The sequence below is a fragment of the Gorilla gorilla genome, chromosome 11 (assembly GCF_029281585.2).
Source record: "Gorilla gorilla gorilla isolate KB3781 chromosome 11, NHGRI_mGorGor1-v2.1_pri, whole genome shotgun sequence".
Lineage (NCBI taxonomy): Eukaryota > Metazoa > Chordata > Mammalia > Primates > Hominidae > Gorilla > Gorilla gorilla.
The window spans coordinates 91,513,650-91,536,662 of record NC_073235.2 but is presented as its reverse complement, the minus strand read 5'-3'; the positions used below and the strand labels follow the sequence as shown (position 1 = coordinate 91,536,662).

Here is a 23,013-nt window from a genome sequence, read left to right as displayed (position 1 = left end):
CCTCCATTACATTTTACAAAAATACAATAATAATTGTATCTTATTAGATAACAAAAATGATATTTCCTTGTCCCTTAGGAGGTCAAATCAAAATAAAGTAGAACTTAAGGAAGCATAGTTAACATATCATGAGTTTCACTCATGAGTAAGCAATGCCAAGAATGCACTGTTGAGATAAAACATCCAAGTTATGTGATCTGTGGTTGCCACAGGAATAACCAAGCTGGATACGGGAAAAAATTGTTAGAGGATAAAATTTTCTTTCAAGTGGTTGCACAACAAGTTTATTTCCCAGGTAGCACTCTGCCTTTTTCACTCAGCAGCCACTGCAGAGATAGCAAAGGAGTAGTTTTAAAAATCAGCAATCCCATTACCAGACAAGTGAAATACCTTTACAATAAAATAGTGACCTCAATATCTTTGAGATAAAACATGAGGATATTATATAATATATACCAAAGGTTTTCTTTTATTACCTATCTGCACAGAATACATATTGTTCTCAAGTGTTAGAGTTACAACTTTTTTCCTTTTTTTTTTTTTTTTTGAGACGGAGTCTCGCTCTGTCACCCAGGCTGGAGTGCAGTGGCGTGATCTCGGCTCACTGCAAGCTCCGCCTCCCGGGTTCACGCCATTCTGCTGCCTCAGCCTCCCGAGTAGCTGGGACTACAGTTGCCCGCCACCATGCCCAGCTAATTTTTTGTATTTTTTAGTAGAGACGAGGTTTCACCGTGTTAGCCAGGATGTGATCCGCCCGCCTCGGCCTCCCTACAACGTTTTTTCTTATGTATCACTTCTAAAATCTAATGTCTTTCATATACTAAATAACTGTATTCATTTGTATATTGCTCCCATTATCCCATGTTTCAATTAGAAAATTTTGTTTGTACTGTTTAATTTTATCTCTAATGTATCCATTAAAACTCTCAGTAGATTTTTATCCTTTTAATTATATATTTATCCATATTTAAATGGGAGGATTAGAAGATAAACAAACAGCAGACAAGTTTGAATATATAAATGAGGATAAAATATATTTTAGATCATATGCCTAGGAACTCTTGACACTAGTTTCATTCTTGTTACTACATTATCCTTCTACTCATTTCACCTCATATATAGTGTGATGTCAGTACTTTTTCTTAAATGGGGCTGCACTATGGATGTTATTTGCAGGCATGTAGGTGCAAAGCAGTGCCCCAAGAGATTGGCCATATCTTGGGGTGTGTCCAGATTATTATATGCCCCATTCTTCACTGTGGTTGTATTGAGTTTTCTCACTAGTGTTGGTAGCTTAAACACTGCTGTAGGTCTCCAAGGTCTCCAGATGTCTGTCCTAGATCTAGAAAGACAGAAATAGGTAGAAAATAACATCAGTTGGGTGGAGGATGGGTGGTCGTGACAGAAAAAAAAAAAAAGATTTTGCATTGGTGTATTTGTACACTGTAAGTAATTGATAACATTGGGTCCTAAGTCTAGGTAGAAGTTGTTGTAGGACCAGACTTCCAGAGTTCCTGGTTAAGATCCAAAGAATCTGCTCCCCAACCCTTCTCACTTATTTTCCCTATTTGACTTTGTGATGTGGTCAATTTCCTGTCTTGGTTAGGCCTGAGACAATCGATGTGAATTGGGTATAAGTGTGTGCACGTTGTGTGTGTGTGTTTGTGTGTGTGTGTATGAAAGAGCGCGCGCGAGAGAGAGAGAGAGGGAGAAAGGGGGGTAGATTTTTAGGAGGAATCAAGTGAGACAACCCTGGCAGATATCCAAGTAGGAAATCTGTTCCTCTCTTAATCCTAGCAAAGAAGTAGTGTGATGGTGTTTAACAAATCTTTTAATGCCTGCCTACACCGATTTCAAGATATGAAATGATGTATAGCTTTGCATGAAATGATGTATATGAAATGATGGGCATGATGTAACAGAATGCCCATAGGTAGAATGTTTTGCCTCATGTCTCAAGCCTTCTGGGAGCTGCTTAGCTGTACTAAAATTATGGCTGTCACAATATCATAAATAGCATTCCCCCCGCCCCCGCCATTATATTACCATCAAACAGTACGGAAGGCTCACAATGTACAGCATGGTTTCTCACTGTTAACACTATTGATATTTTAGGCCAAATAATTCCATATGCATTGTAGGAAGTTTTGCGGCATTCCTGTTATCTACCCACTAGATGCCAGTTGAAACTGCCATCCCCCATACAATTGTGACAGTTAAAAATGTTTCTTGACATTGCCAAATCCAGGCAAAATAGCTCTGGACTGAGAACTAGTATGTTAGTAGTTCAGTATGAGATACTCCTACAAGACCTTCAGGATTAGCCAATGATTTTCATGACTGTCTCTCATCACACGTCCTCAGTTTTAAGTGTATTGTTCAGATAACTTCATAGTGACAAGCTAGCAACCTGTCAGGAGATGGACCGTCAATGATGTGCTAAGTTCTAGTTGCACATGACACTTAACCACTATTGGTATGTTTCTTGATCTGTAAAATGGGAAATATACTAGATCTTAACATCTATAACATTTATTTGTGTGTGTGTGTGTGTGTGTGTGTGTGTGTGTGTGTGTGTGTGTGTGTGTGTGTGTGTGTGAGAGAGAGAGAGAGAGAGAGAGAGAAAGAGAGAGAGAGAAACGAGAGAAATGAAGTTCTTGACAGTTCCCGGTCATTCGTCTTTTCTACTTGTGGATGTTTAAACATCGCCACCTAGTGGCAACCTCAAAGTACTTTTTTATTGTAGATTACTGCGGAGATATTTGAGTATCTTGGAAATGGAAGGGAATGATAATAAATGTAACATTTACCTTAATATAAGAATTACGTAATTCAGCTCACTTGGAGATATAAAAATAGATACTTTTAATGAGCTCCCAAATTCTAATTTGCTTTTGATATTTACCGGTAAACATTCTTGTGTTCACTTAATTTTAGATAATTTTTATAGACTTTTTATTAATTTTAATCTTAATTTGTGCAACAGTAAATTTCATAATCTATTTAGAGGGGATTCCATGGAGGCATATAATGAATCTGAAGTCAATGAAAACAATCTTAGGATCAGACTTTGAAATACGAAGTGTTAATTACAGAAGAATGGAGAAAGTCACAATCTCTTTGGAGGACTAATGAATATTTCACAAACTTATCTCCACTCCTGTTGACAATAAATGTAGTTTTGTGTATGTCTCTTTGGAACTCTCATTGGGAGCAGAGATTATGCATTAGTTCACTTTTTGTATATAATAATATCTGGTTATTAATTAGCAACTGAGCATTGCAAGAACAGAATCAGAGTTTTCTACACAAGGCTGTATGAATAAACCAGACTATTATTTTGTCTGTGCTGTCGTATACATATCCAGTTCATGTTACTCTCATTCATATGATCCAGGAGTCCTAGAGAACAATTGAAATCAGCCTCTGTTATGTATAATGAAGTGTGAAGTAAATTGTTAGTAGTTTAGGAGTCAGAAAAGTTTTGATTTTTAAAAACTGAGAATAATTTTCTAAGATATCATTTTTTAATATAAGTTTTTCAGGCTAAGTATTCTACTTCTATTTAATAGATAAATTTGCTTGTTTGTCCCACTACTGCAAGAAGTAAATATGTCTATATAAATGTTTAAATATATTAAAATAATTAAATTTCTGAATAGCTATGATGCCACCCTCCCCAAAACCATCGTATACAAACTGCTGCCTCCGCCACCTGAGCTTGTCCTGTGTTTGCTCCTTCTGCACTATCAGCTCCTATTTGAATTGCTTACTGTGGTCCCATAGGTATTCTCATGTTTAAGCATGGGAGTTCTTTTTTTAGCTATTAAACTTCATTTACCATATTTCCCTTGATCCCTGCTTATAATTATAAAAAGCATATTGTCTGATGACTTTTTGGTCCTTTCTTTTTGAAGCCTGTCAAGATTCTTTAGGGTTAAGGAGCCAGAAAATACTTAGCTAGCCTTGTGGGAATGATGAGGTTAGAGGACGGAGCATTTCCAGAACTGAGGACGTGGCTGTTCCCCAAGCTGCCTTCAGAATGTGGGTTAGGAGAAGGGTGGAATTTGGCAGCTAGAAATCATTGCTCACTTCTCTGAGAACTTAGACTTGGCTGGGTCACAGTGCCTTTGCCTCTAATTTCTCAATGGTCTAGTCTTCCTCTGGGGGTGGGAAGGAAAATAAAGTGTGCCAGGCTTTAAAGTATTAAAGAGGACTGAAAGGTAAAAATATAATATGCATGTATTGAGTGTCTAGTATGTACCAGGAGCTATGCAAAGCATTAAACAATTAGACAGAAAATCTCTACAAACTCCAATCAAGGGATTCTTGAATTTTAGGGGGAAGGAAGAAGTTAAGCAGACATATACATAGTTAACTGTAATCCAATGACAATCCACTGTAATTTCACTGACAGACAAGTGAATTTATAATTGTTGATCAAATACCCTTGCACGGCAAAAACTCAATCAAATAAGGAAGTTCACTTTAGAATACTGTTGAACTGAAAATTTTAAATATAATTATTCTAAGAATGCTGATTTCTGGGTATTTAACACACCAAATAAAATTCTTACCCAGACCACATCCGAATGGTAGAAGTTCAGACCTATGCTGAAATCAGTAGTGACATGGCTGATGAAATTACTCTAAGTGGCTAGATTGCCATGTATTTTTAAAATAATAAACACTCCCTTGCCATTAAGAAGTCTGTGCCTTTAGCTTTCTACTAAGTGTATATTTGGCAGTGGGTTCTAATTTTAACTGGCTTGTTTTCCAGGGCCCTCGTGGACCTCAGGGAATTGATGGAGAACCAGGTGTTCCTGGTCAACCTGGTGCTCCAGGACCTCCTGGACATCCGTCCCACCCAGGACCCGATGGCTTGAGCAGGGTGAGTTGTGTGCATTGTTTGATGTCACGTACAGGTCATGTTTTAAATTATTGATATATTGTTAGGATTTTAAATTGTGTCTGTTCAGATATTGACACTTGACTGTAAGAGCAGTTAAATAAGGTCAACACTGCTGTGGACAATAGAACTAATAAACCCACAGGGAATTGTTGGAAAAATTTGAAGCAGTATTTTCTAAAGTACTGCTTCAAATTGTTTGTATTTCTCAATGTCAGCTCTAGACTCCATGTGCTTTTTCTATTGATTCTAAAGAACCACTGCTTTCCCGCTCTTTAAATGAAATGAGAGATTTATCTGTCCTATTCTCTAGGCTCAGAATGCCAACAAAATCTGCTCCGTATCATCCACAAGAGAGGATGACACATCCATGATGAGGGATATGAGAAGGCCATTGAGTTGACACTAAAAATGACACCTAATTATTTCTTCAATTTTAGTTTTTTTACTTGAAGTAAAGTCAAACAAAAAGTCTTTCAATACCGACTTCTTTGAATTGTTAGTGTCAGACATAGGGGATTTATAAGTACAGGCAAACCATGGAGATATTGTGGGTTCAGTTCCAAACCACCTCAATAAAGTGAAATACTGCAGTAAAGTGAGTTATGTGAATTTTTTTTTGTTTCCCAGTGCATATAAACTTATGTTTTTCCACAATATAGTCTGTTATAAAGTGTGTAATAGCGTTATGTCTAAAAAACAAGGTATATTTCTTTATTAAAAATACCTTATTGTTAAAAATTGCTAATAATCATCTGACCTTTCAGCAAGCCATAATCTTTTTGCTGATGGGGTGTTTTGCTTTGATGCTGATAGTTGCTGACTAATAAGGGTGGTATTGCTGAAGCCTGGAATTGCTATGGTAATTTAAAAAATAAGACAACAATGAAGTTTGCCATATCAAAATCCTTTGTTGTCATTTCAACAATATTCACAGTATCTTCACCAGGAATAGACTGCATCTTGAGAAACGACTTTCTTTGCTCATTCATAAGAAGCAAGTCCTCATCTGTTAAAGTTTTATTATGAGATTACAATAATTAAGCAACATCTTCAGGCTTTACTTATAATTCTAGTTCTGTTGCTATTGCCATCATATCTGCAATTACTTCCCCCAATGCAGTCTTCAGCCACTAAAATTCATTCATGAAGGTTGGAATCAACTTCTTCCAAACTTCTCTTGAGGCTTATATTTTGACCAATCAATCAAGAATGTTCTTAATGGCACCTAGAATGATAAATCCTTTCCAGAAGATTCTCAATTTATTTTGAACATTATATTCTTAAGTAATAAGATTTAAAAGTTGAAATTTATTTAGATCCATGGGTTGCAAAATGGTTTTTGTATTAGCAGGCATGAAAACAACATTAATATCCTTGTATATCTCCATCAGAACTCTTATGTGACCTAGTGCATTGTCACTGAGCAGTAATATTTTGAAAGGAATCCTTTGTTTCTGAGCAATAGGTCTCAATAGTGGGCTTGAAATATTCAGTAAACAATGCTGTAAAGGCTGTAAACAGATGTGCTCTTATCCAGGCCTTGTTGTTCCATTTATAGGGTACAGGCAGAGTTGTTTTATCATAATTCCTAAGGATGCTAGGATTTCCATAATAAGAAATAAACACTGGTCTTAGCTTAAAGTCTCCAGCTGCATTAACCCCTAACAAGAGAATAAGCCTGTTCTTGGAAGCTTTGAAGCCGGGCATGGACTTTTTCTCTCTAAACATGAAAGTCCTAGATGGCATCTTCTTCCAATAGAAGGCTGTTTTGTGTACATTGAAAGTCTATTGTCGAGTGTAGCCACGTTCATCGATGATGCTAACTTGATCTTCTGGGTAACTTGCTGCAGTGTCTACATCAGCATTTGCTGCTTCACTTTGCACTTTTATATTATGGAGATGGCTTCTTTCCTTTAACCTCATAAACCAATATTTTCTAGCTTCCAACTTTTCTTCTGCCACTTCCTTGCTTCTTTCAGCCTTCACAGAATTGAAGAGGGTTAGGGCCTTGCTCTAGATTCGATTTTGGGTAAGATAATGTTGTGGTTGGTTTGATCTTCTATCCAGACTACTAAACCTTTCTCCATATTAGCATTAAGGCTGTTTTACTTTCTTATTATTTGTGTGTTTACTGAAGTAGTGCTTCTAATTTTTTAAGAACTTTTCCTTTGCATTCATAAGTTGGATGACTGTTTGCTGCAAGAGGTCTAGCTTTGGCCTATCTTGGGTTTCAATATGCCTTCCTTACTAGACCATTTCTAGCTTACAATGTAAAGTGAGAGATGTGAGACTCTCTTTCACTTGAACATTTAGAGGCTATTGTTGGGTTATTAATTGACCTAATTTTAATGTTGTTGTGTCTCAGGGAATAAGGAGGCCCATGGAGAGGAAGAGAGATGGGGAACACCCGGTTGGTAGAACAACACACACAATATTCATCGATCAAGTTTATTGTCTTGTATGGGCATGATTCAAGGCACCTAAAACAACTACTTTAGTAACATCAAGATCACTGAACACAGATCATCATAACAGATATAATAAGAACAATAATAATATTAAAGTATTGTGAGAACTACCAAAGTGTGACACAGAGACACAGAGTGAACACATGCTATTGCAAACATGGCACCGGTTGTCTTGCTTGATGCAGGGTTGCCATAAGACTTGAATTTGTAATAAACATAATATTAGTAAAGCACAGTAAAATGAGGCGTACCTGTAGATTGAGACCTTAACAAGGAAACATATGAAGCCTGAATATGATTTTTGCTTTACAAAAGTTCATACACATTTTTCTCAACAGATTGTAGAAGAAATTGCCAATTTATTTATAAACAGTACACACATTCTTTCCTAACAAAATTTGGAAACTAATGTGACTACTAAAATGTATATGAACAATTTTGGTCAGTTTGATTACTAGGGTTTTTTAATTGTGAAAGAGAGTAGATCAAACTGTTTCCAAACTTGGAACATTCAGGGATTCATTAAAAGGACTATAAAAGTGTTATCAACTTACATAAATGTAATTTAAAGTTTACTGGGCATTGAACAAAGAAAGAATATCATCCAAAAACAGTCCAAAATGGAATCTGGAATCTTTAGGACAAATGTTTTAAAGGCATCTTTTAGGCTTTGTTTAGATGTTTGGCATCTCTAACTGTGGGAAGAAATCAGTTAAAGAGACTTAAACCTGCAATCAATTAGACTGGCTAGTGCTTATCAGAACAATCCATGCTTTTATCGAGTATCAGACATTTGCCCTGTTTCAGAAACTGCTCTGGAGCAACATACTTATAAAATACTCTGGGAAAGAATGATCAATCAAAAGCACAAACAATCAAAGCAACTTAAGTCTTTTTCCAGGCTTTAAAGTCAAGCACTTAGAATGATTCTCAGAAGAGTCATTCTATAAGAATTCTAGAGAGTGTACATTTATCCATATGAAAAGGATGTTGATATATGTCTTTTACTGTAGAAATAATGTCAACATATTGCTTTTACAGCCGTTTTCAGCTCAAATGGCTGGGTTGGATGAAAAATCTGGACTTGGGAGTCAAGTAGGACTAATGCCTGGCTCTGTGGTAAGCATAAATTTTACTGATCATTGAAGTACTTCAGTGAAAAAAATTATTTTAAAGAGAGAATCTTGAGTTAACTAGTCAAAGAATAACATGCATCTTCTTAAACACAGTCGTACATTCATTCATTCATTCATTCATTCATTTAATTAACTTATTTACTCTACTGTATGCCAGTTAAAAGCCCAGTGTGTTTCATTCATAATTATGCAAAGTGTTTGCTGACATTAATAAAGGTCTATCTGTACATTTTGTTTAATATTGGAAGAAAATAAAGGAGTTTAAGACATATAACCACAACCACAATAATAAAACCTAAACCTTTATAAATAAAAAGCAGAACTATTTTATGGTGCTCTTAGAAACAGTAGTTTGGTAAAATTTTGAAATGAGATGTTTTGCTATTTTCATTTTTATTATTTTCTACTTAATATCCTCTGGCTGCCTTATTCCAACAGCTCTATGGTTTCCTGGCTGAGTCTTCTCAATATTCTTACCCTCTTTTGAATTTCTTCAACATCAGAAAGACTCCCATTTTTTTCCTGGATATTTGGAGCAATACAATTTTATTGAATAAATTAACACTTTTAAAACCAACTCTCCCATGTTTTATTGCTCATAGCATAGTTCAAAATAATTCCAGGTTAATAGCATTTCAGGCAATAAGAAGTGCAAAATCAGACCTCATAGATAACCACCCCTTCTATCCATCCTTAAGGCCAGCGTTGTGAGCATTTTAAATATTATTTGTATATTTTTAAAGTTACTAGTAATATGGCATCATTTAGTGATTTTTTGGGGAATTTTTTTTTGAGTTGCATGTTTTTATCCATTTGGAGTTTAAATTACATATGTGTGTGTTTTTTTAAATGGAGCTTTTCTTACTATATGTTCCATTCAAAATAAAAAATTAAAATCTTGCCATAAGAATAAATTTGATTTTGGCCAGGCGCGGTGGCTCACGCCTGTTCTCCCAGCACTTTGGGAGGCCGTGGCAGACGGATGACAAGGTCAGGAGGTTGAGACCATTCTGGCTAACACGATGAAACCCCGTCTCTACTAAAAAAAAAAAAAAAAATACAAAACAATTAGCTGGGCATGGTGGCGGGCGCCTGTAGTCCCAGCTACTTGGGAGGCTGAGGCGTGAACCCGGGAGGTGGAGCTTGCAGTGAGCCCAGATCGCGCCACTGCACTCCAGCCTGGGTGACAGAGGGAGACTCCGTCTAAAAAAGCAAAAAAGAATAAATTTGATTTTAATTTATTTTACTTTTTAAAGTATGATATTTAAAAAATAGTAATATACATATAATAATAAATGTTCTAAAATCGCATTTTTGTTTTCTTCCTTTGTTATGCCTCAGTGGAACGATTTCATGTTTAAATGAGGAAAGCCTATGTGGATAGTTTCAATCTATGTTGTGAAAGAAAGAAATCACCCAGGAAACTCAGTGCCCCCGATCGTTTTCAACTCACATTTAATATAATCTAGCCATTATTGTTGATGTTTCATAAACCTTTAATTCAACTTATTTATCTAAGTTATAAGAATTATCTGCTGTGAATCTGAAGAATTAAATAGGAAGTTTGAGAACTAACTTATGTCTGCCAAGATTTTTCTTTATTCGGATGTTCTTACTTAACAGAACCATCCATTAAACATGCAAGTGTTCTTGTTCTAAAGACATTGGGTGTGTACAGACATATGGCTCACATTTCTTTATAACACTGAAGTTATGTATAAAATCATCCCAAATGTTGTCCAAGCTTTAATCTCCTTGAATTTAGCTGCCTTCCAAATGAGTACAGATGGAGAATGTCATCATCCCTCTTTGTCAAAACTTCACTTTTCCAGATTCTAGAGATGATTCAACATTTTTGAAATATTTGACCTAATTGTCATGAGTACTTTGCAACGTTTCTCCTCATTTGTTTTTAAGGGTCCTGTTGGCCCAAGGGGACCACAGGGTTTACAAGGACAGCAAGTAAGTCTCTTTATAATTAATTACATGCTGTAAGAAAAACATATACACACACATATATTACATAAGGTCTCTGTGACATGACTGCCTTTGGCTGGTTTTTAAATTTTATATTGTAATGCTCACTTCAAACAGGATATATTAAATAGTTTTTATTTAGAAATATATGCCACATGTTTTTGCAAAGTTTATTGGGATAAATTTTTATCATCTGATTTCTTTATGTGACTGACCTTCGATAACAAAATTACATGCCTTTGCATCTGAAGTAAGAAATTCATTATGTTATGTCATGAAAATGTTCACAATTGGTTATATGCCAACTCTGAAGCTATGAAATCAGATCATAGGAGGCAATCCCCGTGTGGTATTATTAGAAATAAGAATCAAGATGTTTGTTCCATGGGATCTTTAGGAAGAACATAATACAATATGCTTTTAAAATGCCTATCAGATGCCAGTAAGATAGTGATGTAGAACTATTTTTATTTTTTATAGCAATTTAACAGGCATCAGGAAATAATATTTTAAAAGAAAGAATGAAAATAACCTTTAGTTCAGTCAAGGTTACCACATTGTCATTATCATGTGTGTGGAGTTTTACTTCAAGCTATCAGTGACTAGAAAAGGTGGTTGATGATGGTGATGATGATGATGTTGATGAGGAGAACTACCATTGATGGAGCACTCACGCACTCTGTGCCAGCACTGTTCTAGGTTCTTAACATACATTAATTACTTCAACAGCCATAACAGCCTAATAAAGTAAGTACCAATATTATTCTGATTTTACACATTAGGAAACAGTTACAGACAGATTAAGTAACTTGCCCAAAGTCACACAGCTGGAAGATGGCAGAGCCAACTGTCTAAACAATTACACTGTATATTGACAGAGTACAGGGTTTAATATTCTATTTTTCCTTGGTTTGTATATATACTTTGTTCTCAACTGTAGGGTGGTGCAGGACCTACAGGACCTCCTGGTGAACCTGGTGATCCTGGACCAATGGTAAATGTCAAGTAAGCATGTAGACCCAGTTACATTTGGGTCCACCATTATAATGATGTCAAATATTGAGTTATTTATCTTCCCAGGTCCTCCCTAATGTAGGAAGAAATAACAATCCAGTTTGGGAGTCCTGTTCTATGAACTGTTCTTAAGCTATATGTTTCTCATAGCAGAATATTTAAATTCAAAGACTATTTAAATTTATTTATTTAAATTTAAATTTAAAAATTCAAAGAATATTTACATTCAAAGATTATGATCATTAGACAGTGCTGAGTGATTTGCTTTTGTGCAATTATACTTCTTTTCTTGTTGAGCACATGATCTGGGGATGCAACATAAAATTCAAAACTAATAAAACTATTTTCTCTGTCTCAACAATATCATTTTCATTTGTTTCAATAATATTTTGACATTTCATTTGTCTCAGTAATGTTTTGAATTGTATTACTGGCAAGTAAAGGTAAATATTCTTTTTTTCCTTTTGTTTTGTTCTGTTATTAGGGTCCGATTGGTTCACGTGGACCAGAGGGCCCTCCTGGTAAACCTGGGGAAGATGTAAGCTACCTTTCCTCATTTTCCATTCAGGTTTTGAAGAGGCGAAGGGGTTAAAATGTTAACAAGAATGTTCTGTATTAATTTCCATTACATTTCCCCACCCTTTTAGCTTGCATTAAATTCAATGTAAACAGGAGCACTCAGAATGGAATTTTACAAATATCTAAAAGGGCTCTTAATTTGCATAGTATTATGTTATTAGGTACTACTGTCTCTTCCTGAATTCCCTGGGTTTTTGTTAAGATTTCTCCATTAGATGCTAGGCTTGTTGTCACAGTAGCAACAACTTTTCCTAGTGGAACCACTGAAATTACCTGAAAGAAAAAATATGTTGCTCTGATGGCAATACATCATTATGAGGTCTTATTTAAAAGGAATTTTTAAAACGTGTTAGTAGTATAGTGCCAATATGGCTCCCCAATGATGAAAAAATGATTTCTTCATTGGATTTTTAATTAAAGTTAAGACCCAACTCCAGATTTTAACATTAAGAACATGTAATCAGAGAACAGTGTGCAATAGCAGACTTACATTTCTAGATTCTTAGTTGTACCAAAGTTGAGGATCAAATTATGGGTAGGCCATTAATTTCTATATGATACTAAACCAAGTATTAATAAATATTTTCTCTTTGTGAGTCATAAGATTTATTTAAACAGGTTACATTGAATTTGGCCATAGAGCGCATATTTCTGGTAGTCCTTTCTTTTTAACCACAGGAAAGAAATGGAAAGTAGTATTTTAAGAAGCAATACTTTAATTCAGTGTCATGTGATCATATAGAATTCTATAGTATATATCCTATAGCATACATGTATGTTTATGTGTATAAATTTTGATGTTCATAAAATAGTGAGCTACATCAGACCAAGAAAATTTTCAACAATTTATTCTTCTGGGTAAATTAATGAAAGCCACAGACTAACTTGATAGAATGGAGTACTATCAGGAATATAAGGAATAGAGCCTATTTTTACTTTATTTTTTGCACTGTTTAGAGAATTGTACATTAGCTTTCTAAAGAAGACTGTTTTATTAGTAATTTATTTATCATTTAGTTTCAGAGAAGAACGTTTTAATCACTTTTGCCTCCCCAATCTCCTACATTTTTTTCCATAAAGGGTGAACCTGGCAGAAATGGAAATCCTGGTGAAGTGGGATTTGCAGGATCTCCGGTAAGTTTATACTCAACATAAAGGCAAACTTTGAAAAATAAAGAACATTGAATTAAATCACAATTCTCTGTATGCACATGTATCAGGCACTAAGTAAATGGAGACAAACAGCATTGTTTGTTTCCGTAAAAATGTAAAATGTCACAGGACGTTTTGCCAGAGTGATTGTTAACTCCAGTTATCTGCTTTGCATTGGCACCATAAATAAGCCTTCTGGAGCTAGAGAAGTATATTGAACATAACATGAATACTCTCCAAACTGAGTATCAAATCCTCAGAAAATTCAGAAAAAAATAGTTTTTTTTTCATAAAATGAGTTACCAGCTTGACCTGTTTACAATTCACACTTCAATCCTATTTTAGCTCTTTAAAATCTTTTTAATATTTTTACTTTATATTGTCACATATGTCTAAATAATAGCTTGAAGAAAAGCTTGTTGCCTTGTTATTTATCAACTAGAGACAATAAATTATGGATGGGATGCCTCTTTGGCTGTTCCCCAAACCCTAATTTTGGCTGAAATTCTTGATTAATGTTCTGGGTCCTAAAATCATGACAATTTACACTGATTTCCAGCCCTCCTAACATAGCTGTTTTCTTCCCCTTTGGCTCCCTAAAAGAATAGACTCCTGGCAATTACTCCACCAGAATCCAAGACCTGGCCCCTTTGCTGTTCTCTGAACCCACCTGTCTCTTGTCACTCAAATTGCTTTGCTAGGCCCTCTTCTAGAATGTGTTACACTGGCCATGGGGAAAATTAGAGTATGATAAGCAAGCAAAAGTCCTCCTCAAACATTCCTACTTCTTGGGTTTCTCCTGCTCAACAGCCCCTAAACATTCACTCTCCCATTTATTATATTTCCTATAATTTCCTTATGTTTCTGCCACTCAATACAATCAACAGTACCACATTACTTTCTGTTTACTTTCTGAAAATTGATGAGGTTCAATGCTAGGAAATGTTTTAAACAAATGAATGCTCCCTTATCTTTTAAGGGAAATTTGCAAGGCTCAAAGGATTATTTGGTTGCAAATATAAACCAATTTCCCAACTCCCTGCTTTCTTTCCTCCTCGATCAGCCTGGGAAATAAATGCAGACAGAGACATGAGGTTTAGTCATTAGCACAGATGTCCTTTTCAACCCATCCAGGTCTGAACTTCCCATGTCCTGCTGCACTCTTGCTCATGCTCACAGTGTGGGCCCTCCATGGGGAGGAAGGGTGCCCTGCCAGCACACCACAGATGCACTGTGCAAGCTCAGTGCAATGTGTGATTGCACTGTAATGACAGTCCTGGGTCAGCAGAATGAGAATTTTTATGAGCATTAGGACATCTGGTTCATTTTCTTGTTACATTAGGGATATGTAATCACATGCGAATTTCTCTTGCAGACCATAAAAACTGAAGTTAACTAATTATTTGAAATAACATAGCTCAGCAATTCCCCTATAGGCTTAGACGGGTCTGCACTAAGTTGCCTGCTAAGGATGGAGAGGAGACAAATCTCTGTAAAATGAGGCATTAAGTTGAACACTTAAAGGGAGTTCTTGATGTGAAAGAATTCTTGAGCGGGGTTGTGTAAACAGAAGAATTAATGGGACTTCATTTGTTCAGAGAGCATGATTTGTTTTACCCCTACTGTGATAACCCTCTAAAACACTAAAGAAATAATTTTCTTTCAAGAGATCACAGAGGAATTATTGCTTTGATTTTGTTATATGAATTTCATCCATTGAGTTGCTTATTCAACCATTTAGAAATAGTGAATTAAACCTATGATTTGCAGAGCAGAAGGATTTTTTATCTGTATAAGATCATGCTAGGCCAAGAGAAGTTCCTTAGGAAAGGTTAAAGTGCTATGAGAGTAAGAAATATCAAACCATTTCTTTATTTAGTTGTTTATCCAATGATTATTCATTGAATGTCCATTAACCAAACATAAGGCTAAGTGCCAGCTATACATAAATTAAGAATAATAATCAATAAGTGATCACAGCAATCAATGCTATCAAGGTGCTCAATATACTGGCGGCAGTGGTAATGGCAATTCAATGCAAAATCAAATTAATGTAGGCCATAATAATAAGTAAATAATTAAGTCATTAGCTTAGTATCTTTTAAGACAGTATAAGGAAAAAGTTTCAAGCATCATTTCAAAATAGTTGTACCACTGGATTTGATTTTCTGTGGTATTTCTATTGTTTTTTATTTAATGTGTTTAGGTGAAAGCTACATAGAATTTGCAGAAATTAAGTAATTATTTAGTCAAGAAACCAAGCATTCTCATATTTCTTGACTTTCTTTTCTGTTGGATATTTTGTTTATTCATTTAGTTTTTTAAATAATCATAAATCCACAAAGTTTCTCCAAAACAATTTATTTTAAAAATTCCTGACCACATTATAATACTGTTCTTCCCATCATATTCTGCTGCCAATATTCAGAAATTCATAGAAAATAAAGACATTGGTTTGCTACAAAGACATTTAATCTTGTACCATAAATAAAGCACAATAAAGAAGGAAAAGGACATTTTATCTTGAATTTCTCTCCTGAATATTTTTTTTCTACCTTGGTATAGTCAATTCTCATGTTGGACATATTGATTCATGCTTATGTTCTTGTTTTGTTTTCACTACTAATTATAACACAGTGATATCATGTGAAAAATTCAAAATGTCATGAACTCAATACCTGGCATTACTTTGTATCCTTGTATAAGTCATGTTTCCATTTCTAATAGCATATTTACTTTGCTAATTTTGATCACCCAGATATATTTTGACAGATAAAAGTATACTGCTTTTTTTTGTTCTTCTTAATATGTAGCTGGAAAACTGTGTACTAGCTATTTTTTGGGAAAAAATGATATATTAAGGAATTTTACATCCTTATTAATGACTGTAAAATGCCCTATCTATGTTTTCCTCCCAGGGAGCTCGTGGCTTTCCTGGGGCTCCTGGTCTTCCAGGTCTGAAGGGTCACCGAGTAAGTTCAATCTATTGTAATCCTCTCAGATACTGTGGTTTAGTGAACAGGCTCTGGGGAGCTTTACCTTCAAAATCTTTACAAGTCAATTTGTCGATTGTCCTTAACTGTCTATGGTTGCTATTCATCTGTGGTTACTGAAATCACAATTTTTTAATACATTTCCTTTGAGTTTAATTTGATTTGATAAAGAAATATATTTTGAATTCTTACTATGTATTGGACACTATGCTACAAAAGAGGGTACAGTGATGAATGAGAAAAATCTCTAGCCTGAAGCTTCAGGCTAATGGGGGATACGGATGAAAAGGTAGGCAATTCCTGTATAGTGTAATAGGTGACATGGTAGAGATAGAGAGTACTAGGTCACAGAAGGGACCCAGTCTACCTAGACTTGGAAAGCAATAGAATGCCTTTCTTATTACTGAAGATAATTACGATGTAACTATTATATATTGTTTACGTATGTAGAATCTATCATCTATCTAGCTATCATAATATCAAATAGTGATATTCAATCAATATACACTGGCCTCTGTTTTGAGTAGTTGAGATTTTGATTAAGATGTCTGCTGCTATACTCATTATTAAGTATTTTGAACATTCACCTTGAATACAAATGATACTTTATAACAATATGAACTCTGTAGTTATGTGTTTCCTCTAAAGCCACTGTAAGTTTTTTATTGGTAGCTACAGATTAAATTTCTATGAAGTCACAAGTGTTTGAAGGGTGAGAACATTGCAAGCTGAAAATGTTATTTAAAGGTGAAAACTCTAATTTTCCTTGAATAAGCTTTCAGAAAAGTTTGAGAATTTGAAAATATTTTGAGCAACAACTTTAAATTTGATATTCATTTTTATAAGGCAATTTCTGCAAGCTTATTTTTGGTTCTTATGCCTTTGAGGATTGAAAAAAACAGGATACAAATACAAATTTACATTTTTATTCTCAGGGACACAAAGGTCTTGAAGGCCCTAAAGGTGAAGTTGGAGCACCTGGTTCCAAGGTAATCTTATAATTATCTCACTGTAACCTCACTTTGGCATCTTAATTTTGCTTCAAATGTTTACACATTTTTCAGAACCACCTTAATTCAGCAGGAGAGAGGGCTATAAACAAATGGTTAGGTAAATAAACATAATTTTTCAAAGATGAGTGGCAATGGCTTTACCATGACATGACTTGATATGCCTCCAAGAATAGCCTCCATGGCACTGGGTGTCTGCCAGTGTAGGATGGGTGTTGTCTTCATATGAAGATGGCACTATGAATCTATCTTTTAAAATACAATCATTCATTTTTCTTTTTAAAAAATATCTGAAAGGTTTAGATAGTTCATTAGTCCCATTATTGAGTACCCCTTTAATACCAAGACCTTCTCCCCATTGTTTCTTCTCAAAATTTATTTGTATTTCTACAGGGAGAAAAAACATCAAGGAAGTATAAAGGAATTTCTAGTGGAAAGCATCATGACCTAATGTGGAAAATCATTTGGCTTTAATTTTTTTTTTATTTCTAAGTCTCCTAGAATAGATCTTAAGATAATATTACAATCAATTTTAGCTTTGTAAAGTTTTACTTGAGACGTATCAGACATAACCAGATAAGTCCTTTCCTGAGACTAGTTACTGTGGCTAGGTATGATAGTTTCCCTCAATCTTAAGTCCCCAATATTATTTTAGATGTATTTCTTTAAAACTACACTACTATTGCATTTTGAGAAGAGGTAATAAAACAACATTCTGAGATCCTATATCAAAAGTACATCTTTCATATGTCCTCTTTGAAAATATGCTTTTAAAATTACACACACAGAACAAAGTGATGTATCAGTTGTAGGCTTCTCATACTGTAATGTATTCTCATTTTTTTTTAGGGTGAAGCTGGCCCCACTGGTCCAATGGGTGCCATGGGTCCTCTGGTATGTGCTCGTTTTCTTGTTTCTTAAATTTCGAAGGTTATATTTCCTTGCCTTTTAGATTATAACAAGAGAATTTTTAAATGAAAAATAAAAATAAATGGACAACATATGTTGGCTAGTAAAATAATCTTGATTACCAGCTGATAGACAAGCACAAGAGAGTTGAGCCCTTCTAATAGAAAAGGTTTCCCACATTTCATTGTTTCTCTTAACGGTTGAATGCCCTTATTCTTTTTCTATACTCAGTGATCAAATCAAGATTATTGTAGATTTAGCCCATTAAAGCCAGGTTAAGTGAAATCTATTTATGTAAGAGGTGATAGGTTATTTATCTCCACATGGGGATAGTTTTTCAAACCCAACATTGCCCCTGGAGATACTACTGCTTGGTGGCCAATTATCTTGAATCTCAATTGGATTGAGTGGGGTAGTCAGACTACTCTACATTTCAAATTAGGTGCTTCAAGAGACATTTCTTCTCTATCGTCTATAGGGTCCGAGGGGAATGCCAGGAGAGAGAGGGAGACTTGGGCCACAGGGTGCTCCTGTAAGTATATCTGCTTTTACTTATACTGCTGAGATGTGTATTTCAATTCATTTTCAGATTTGGTTTACGGAACTTGCCTTTTAAATGAAAGTAATAGTACTGGTCACCTTTTTTTTTTTTTCCTTTTCTTTTGGAATAAAGTCAGGTTTACAGAAAAGTTGAAAAGAAAGTACAGAGAATTCTTGAACAACCTTCCCTTTGCTTTAATGTTAACATATAGCCACAGTACATTTGTCATCTACTTTAATACAAAAATTAAGAAAATAATGAATACATATAACAGCATGGAATATAGTCCATAGAAAAATACAAACTTGGATATACTAATAAAATTACAATAATAGGAAACATTTATCAAGAGCTTATTATATGCCAAGAATTCTTCCAAGCATTTTATGTTCCTCATACTCCCAAAAGGTGGTTACTCTGAGTGCACTCTTTGAAAGATCTGAGCCTCCTGATCACCTGTCCTTGATTCATTTTAATTATACAGATTGAGAAATACTCTTGCAGACTATTTATGTAACTTGAACCTGTATAGGAGGCATATTCTAATTATTCTTTTCGCAATTCTCTGAAGATCAGGCTATGCTGACTAATATTTCAGACTTATAGTTCATTACTTTGCACCTACCTTGCTTTAGATAGTTAAGGACTTCCACCTTTCCTCTATTATTTCAAGATCCGATCATCCCCATTACTATTAGCAATCGCAGGTTTACACTGTCTCCGCTATTACCTCCAGCCCATAGAGGACAACCACCTCAGAGCTACTCAACAATACCAAATTCAGGGCCCTGATTTGGAAAGTGTAAGACCCTCTCACCAGGCCATTCTTTATCACTTTAGTAAGCAGAGTGTTCTAAGGGGATATAGAGAATATTATAGAATATAGTCAGCTATTGGCTTATCTAGGCTAACATCGTCTATCAATATAGTATGCTTACTTCTCTGTGCTTTCTTCTACTGTCTGCCAAGGGAGGTCTGAGATTTCTGCCCCAGCATGGGCTATTGCTCTTCCCACATTTCTAAGAACTGTCTCCCATGTCAGCACTATTTCTCAGGGTTCTTACCAGGGTATTAAATTGCAATATCACGAGACAGTGTATCCACATCATTAAAATTTTCCAACTTTGTATTCTGTTTTTTCGATACAGTGTCTTCAGGACCAAGACCCATACATTCTTTCTCAGATCCTGCCTCTACCTGATGTTTAGGTCTTATAGGTGCTTTGGTGTATGATATCTTTTTAAAAAATCAGGAGTAGTGTTAGTTATTGGTGTGGTGTCCAGAAGTGAGGCTTAAGTTGTCTTCCAAAGTAGAGGCTTAGGTATCATCTTCAACAAGAGAGAACTACCAACTATTAATGGGGGGAATGGGCCACTTCTCTAGGCCAAGTGACTTTAGATGGACCTGAGATTTTAAATTTCTTTTTTTTCCTTTAAATTTTGAGGACAGGGTCTTACTCTGTTGCCCAGGCTACATGGCAGTGGCACAATCATAGCTCACTGTAGCCTTGAACTCCTGGGCTCAAGCGATACTCTCACCCAAATAGCTGGGACTACAGGTGCATGCCACTGTTCCTGGCTAATTTTTTTTGTAGAGACAGGGTCTCACATTGTTGCCCAAGCTTGTCTAAAACTCCTGGCTTCAAGCAATCCTCCTGTCTCAGCCTCCCAAAGTGCTGGAATTACAGGCATGAGTCACTGGGCCCAGCTGAAGTTCTTCAGTGTGTTGACCCACATATCCTATTGCCAAATCTCAGAATCTGACTCTTCCCAATCCAGGACCCTGACCGTGACATAACAGACTTTCTAGGTTTGAGAATTCAACCATCCCAAGAGCTCTCATAGTCTTGCATTAAGCCCTGTGCTTGGCCTGATATTCAGCTTTTTCTTCTCTCTGGTTGCAGGAGATGAGAATTAAAAAAAAAATGCTGCCAAGGAGTCTTACATTGGTGATTAATCACCATCAGCCTTTTAGTGTCTTTCTCCAACAGATGCACTATACAAGACCCATGCAATTCCATCAGCTTTATAATTGTTATTTTCTTAATTCTTCTCAAATGCCCGAGATATTGCATTACTAGCCCATTCCCTTAAAATATCTCTGTTCACCATTGGTGACAATATTTTCCATTGTGCCATTGCGGCATGCCAAGGGTGATTCATACTCCAACTGTCACCAGCTGACCAGTGGGAAATCCAGCTTACAAATCCCATTTTAGAGTTTGCTTTCTTGTAACCACTCTGGCATTAATGGTCTTAGGGTCTTAGGTCAGGTTTCCTAGGAAACAGCCTCAAAAAAGTGACTTGTATACAGTACAGGAAATTTATTGGTGAGTACTCTTAGAAACTGTATTTTTGAAGGAAGGAATGAATAAAAGCAGGGTTTTTCAGAGGGAGAAATTGAATTGTGTTGCAATTGCAACAGAGATCTCAGTCAATTTCAGGGGAACTATGGAGCTGAGATGGCTCTTGCAGACTTGTGTCAAATAAGGGCCAATGCTTTGTATCCCTGCATTGACCAAGGAAAGAGCACAGTCTTGAGAGAGCTAATTCCCTTTAGCTGAGGGCAATTCCTAGGGAATGTATCAATAGTGAGCCATCAGCAGGTTATATTTCCAGCTGGCAGGATGAATACTTCAGTACTTAAGGGAGCTCTGGGTGAAACCTACAGAATTCACTATAACTTAATTTATCTCTCTGTGTATTTTATTTTCTGGACATCGCTTCTCTGAGTTAATCTGGCTATTAAGAATACTGAGGTGTTCAAATTTTCATTGTCTCTGAGTTCATATGTTAGAAGATGATACATTAAAGTAAAAGAATCATTTTAATCAGTTTCATTTTCTCAATCTTGATTTTATTTCTTATTGCTATAAGGATAGATGCATTTATGACTACCATATCAGCTTGTGTAAATAAATGTATTTATATTTCTATTAACTGAGTGAGAGTTATTGTCAGTTAACTTTAATATTTATTCTTCAATTTGCAACATGGAAATTTTTTATAAGGCAAATAAGAGAAAATATAGTCTAAAATGTAATCTTATCCTGTCTTGTCTCTTTTTCTCTTAATTAGGGACAACGAGGTGCACATGGTATGCCTGGAAAACCTGGACCAATGGTGAGTTATATTATTTTCATATTAATTCATTAATTTATTCATGCATTCTTCCATTTGTACATTCAAAAACATTTACAGAGCACTCACCACATGCCAGACACTTGGAATAAAAAGCTGATGGACACATAGTACTTCTTCAAAACTGTTCTATTAAGGAAGAGAGCGATATTAATATTGTTGTATAACATAATTGTTAACTCCATAATACAGTATACAACTTCAGTTATGGGAACAACTTTCAAGCCAAGTCCTGAAAGATAAGTATTTAATATATAAAATGGGCAAGAATATAGCATTGTCCATAGGATAGATAGATGACAAAACACAGTGGGCTCAGAAAATTCTAGGAAGGTAAAATTGGATTGAGAGGCGAGAGCTATATCATGAAGGGTTATACTGTTAAATGGTTTTTGAGCTCTTTTCTATAGAAGTTAATGTGAGATCATTCAGGGATTTTAAACATAAGAACATTATGACCAGAGGATAATCTGCTGGTAATGTTGAAGATGAAATGAAGATGGCTAAGAATAAAGAATGAGTTTGAATACCACTGGCATAATTCCAGAAAGAAATTACAAAGATGTGAACTAAAGTTATTATGGTAGTAACAGAGGCCGACTGCATGTCAATGAGCTAAGAACTCTCATGGACATGGCCTAGTAGATTTCTGGTTTAAAGTGTTTGATGGATGATGTAATTTATCTGAAACTGGAAATAAAGAAAGAGGAACAGGATACCGTTTGTGGGTTTGAGTTTAGAATGGGAATAAATGAATTCAATTCTGTGATTAGATATGCAAGAGTGGAGCTCAGGATAGAAATTTGAATTTCAAATGTAGTTTTGGAAATTTTTAACATACAGGCAATATACAGCTGTGGGAGTAAAAATGTAACATGGAATGAGAAATGATGAGGTCTCAGTGTGTACCAATATTTTGTACATTGTGCTTTTTGTGCTTGGTATGGACAAGGCTATTGTATTTTGCTTCAGACCATCTTGCACTATTTCATAGGTAATCCTCTGTAACTATGAACCTTTAATTCACGCTTGAAGATGAAAATCTGAATACTTATAACTAGATCTAGATCATAAAGGGCTATACTTACTTACCCACTCAAAGGGTTTTTGAGCTCTTTTCTGTAATAATTAATGTGAGATCATTCAGAGATTTTAAACATAGGAACTTTATGACCAGAAAGA

The 23,013-nt window shown here is 35.3% G+C and overlaps 1 protein-coding gene across 2 annotated transcripts in view; it reads left to right on the top strand.

The window, feature by feature from the left end:
• Positions 1 to 23,013, top strand: part of COL5A2 (collagen type V alpha 2 chain) — a 147,995-nt gene that overhangs the window by 82,968 nt on the left and 42,014 nt on the right. For both annotated transcript variants that reach the window (XM_063695055.1, XM_019021978.3), the window contains 11 exons: positions 4,781 to 4,891; positions 8,422 to 8,499; positions 10,434 to 10,478; positions 11,434 to 11,487; positions 11,992 to 12,045; positions 13,167 to 13,220; positions 16,157 to 16,210; positions 17,167 to 17,220; positions 18,091 to 18,135; positions 18,629 to 18,682; positions 21,769 to 21,813. In XM_063695055.1, the coding sequence (XP_063551125.1) occupies positions 4,781 to 4,891; positions 8,422 to 8,499; positions 10,434 to 10,478; positions 11,434 to 11,487; positions 11,992 to 12,045; positions 13,167 to 13,220; positions 16,157 to 16,210; positions 17,167 to 17,220; positions 18,091 to 18,135; positions 18,629 to 18,682; positions 21,769 to 21,813 (648 nt within the window). The remainder of the gene's footprint in view (positions 1 to 4,780; positions 4,892 to 8,421; positions 8,500 to 10,433; positions 10,479 to 11,433; positions 11,488 to 11,991; positions 12,046 to 13,166; positions 13,221 to 16,156; positions 16,211 to 17,166; positions 17,221 to 18,090; positions 18,136 to 18,628; positions 18,683 to 21,768; positions 21,814 to 23,013) is intronic.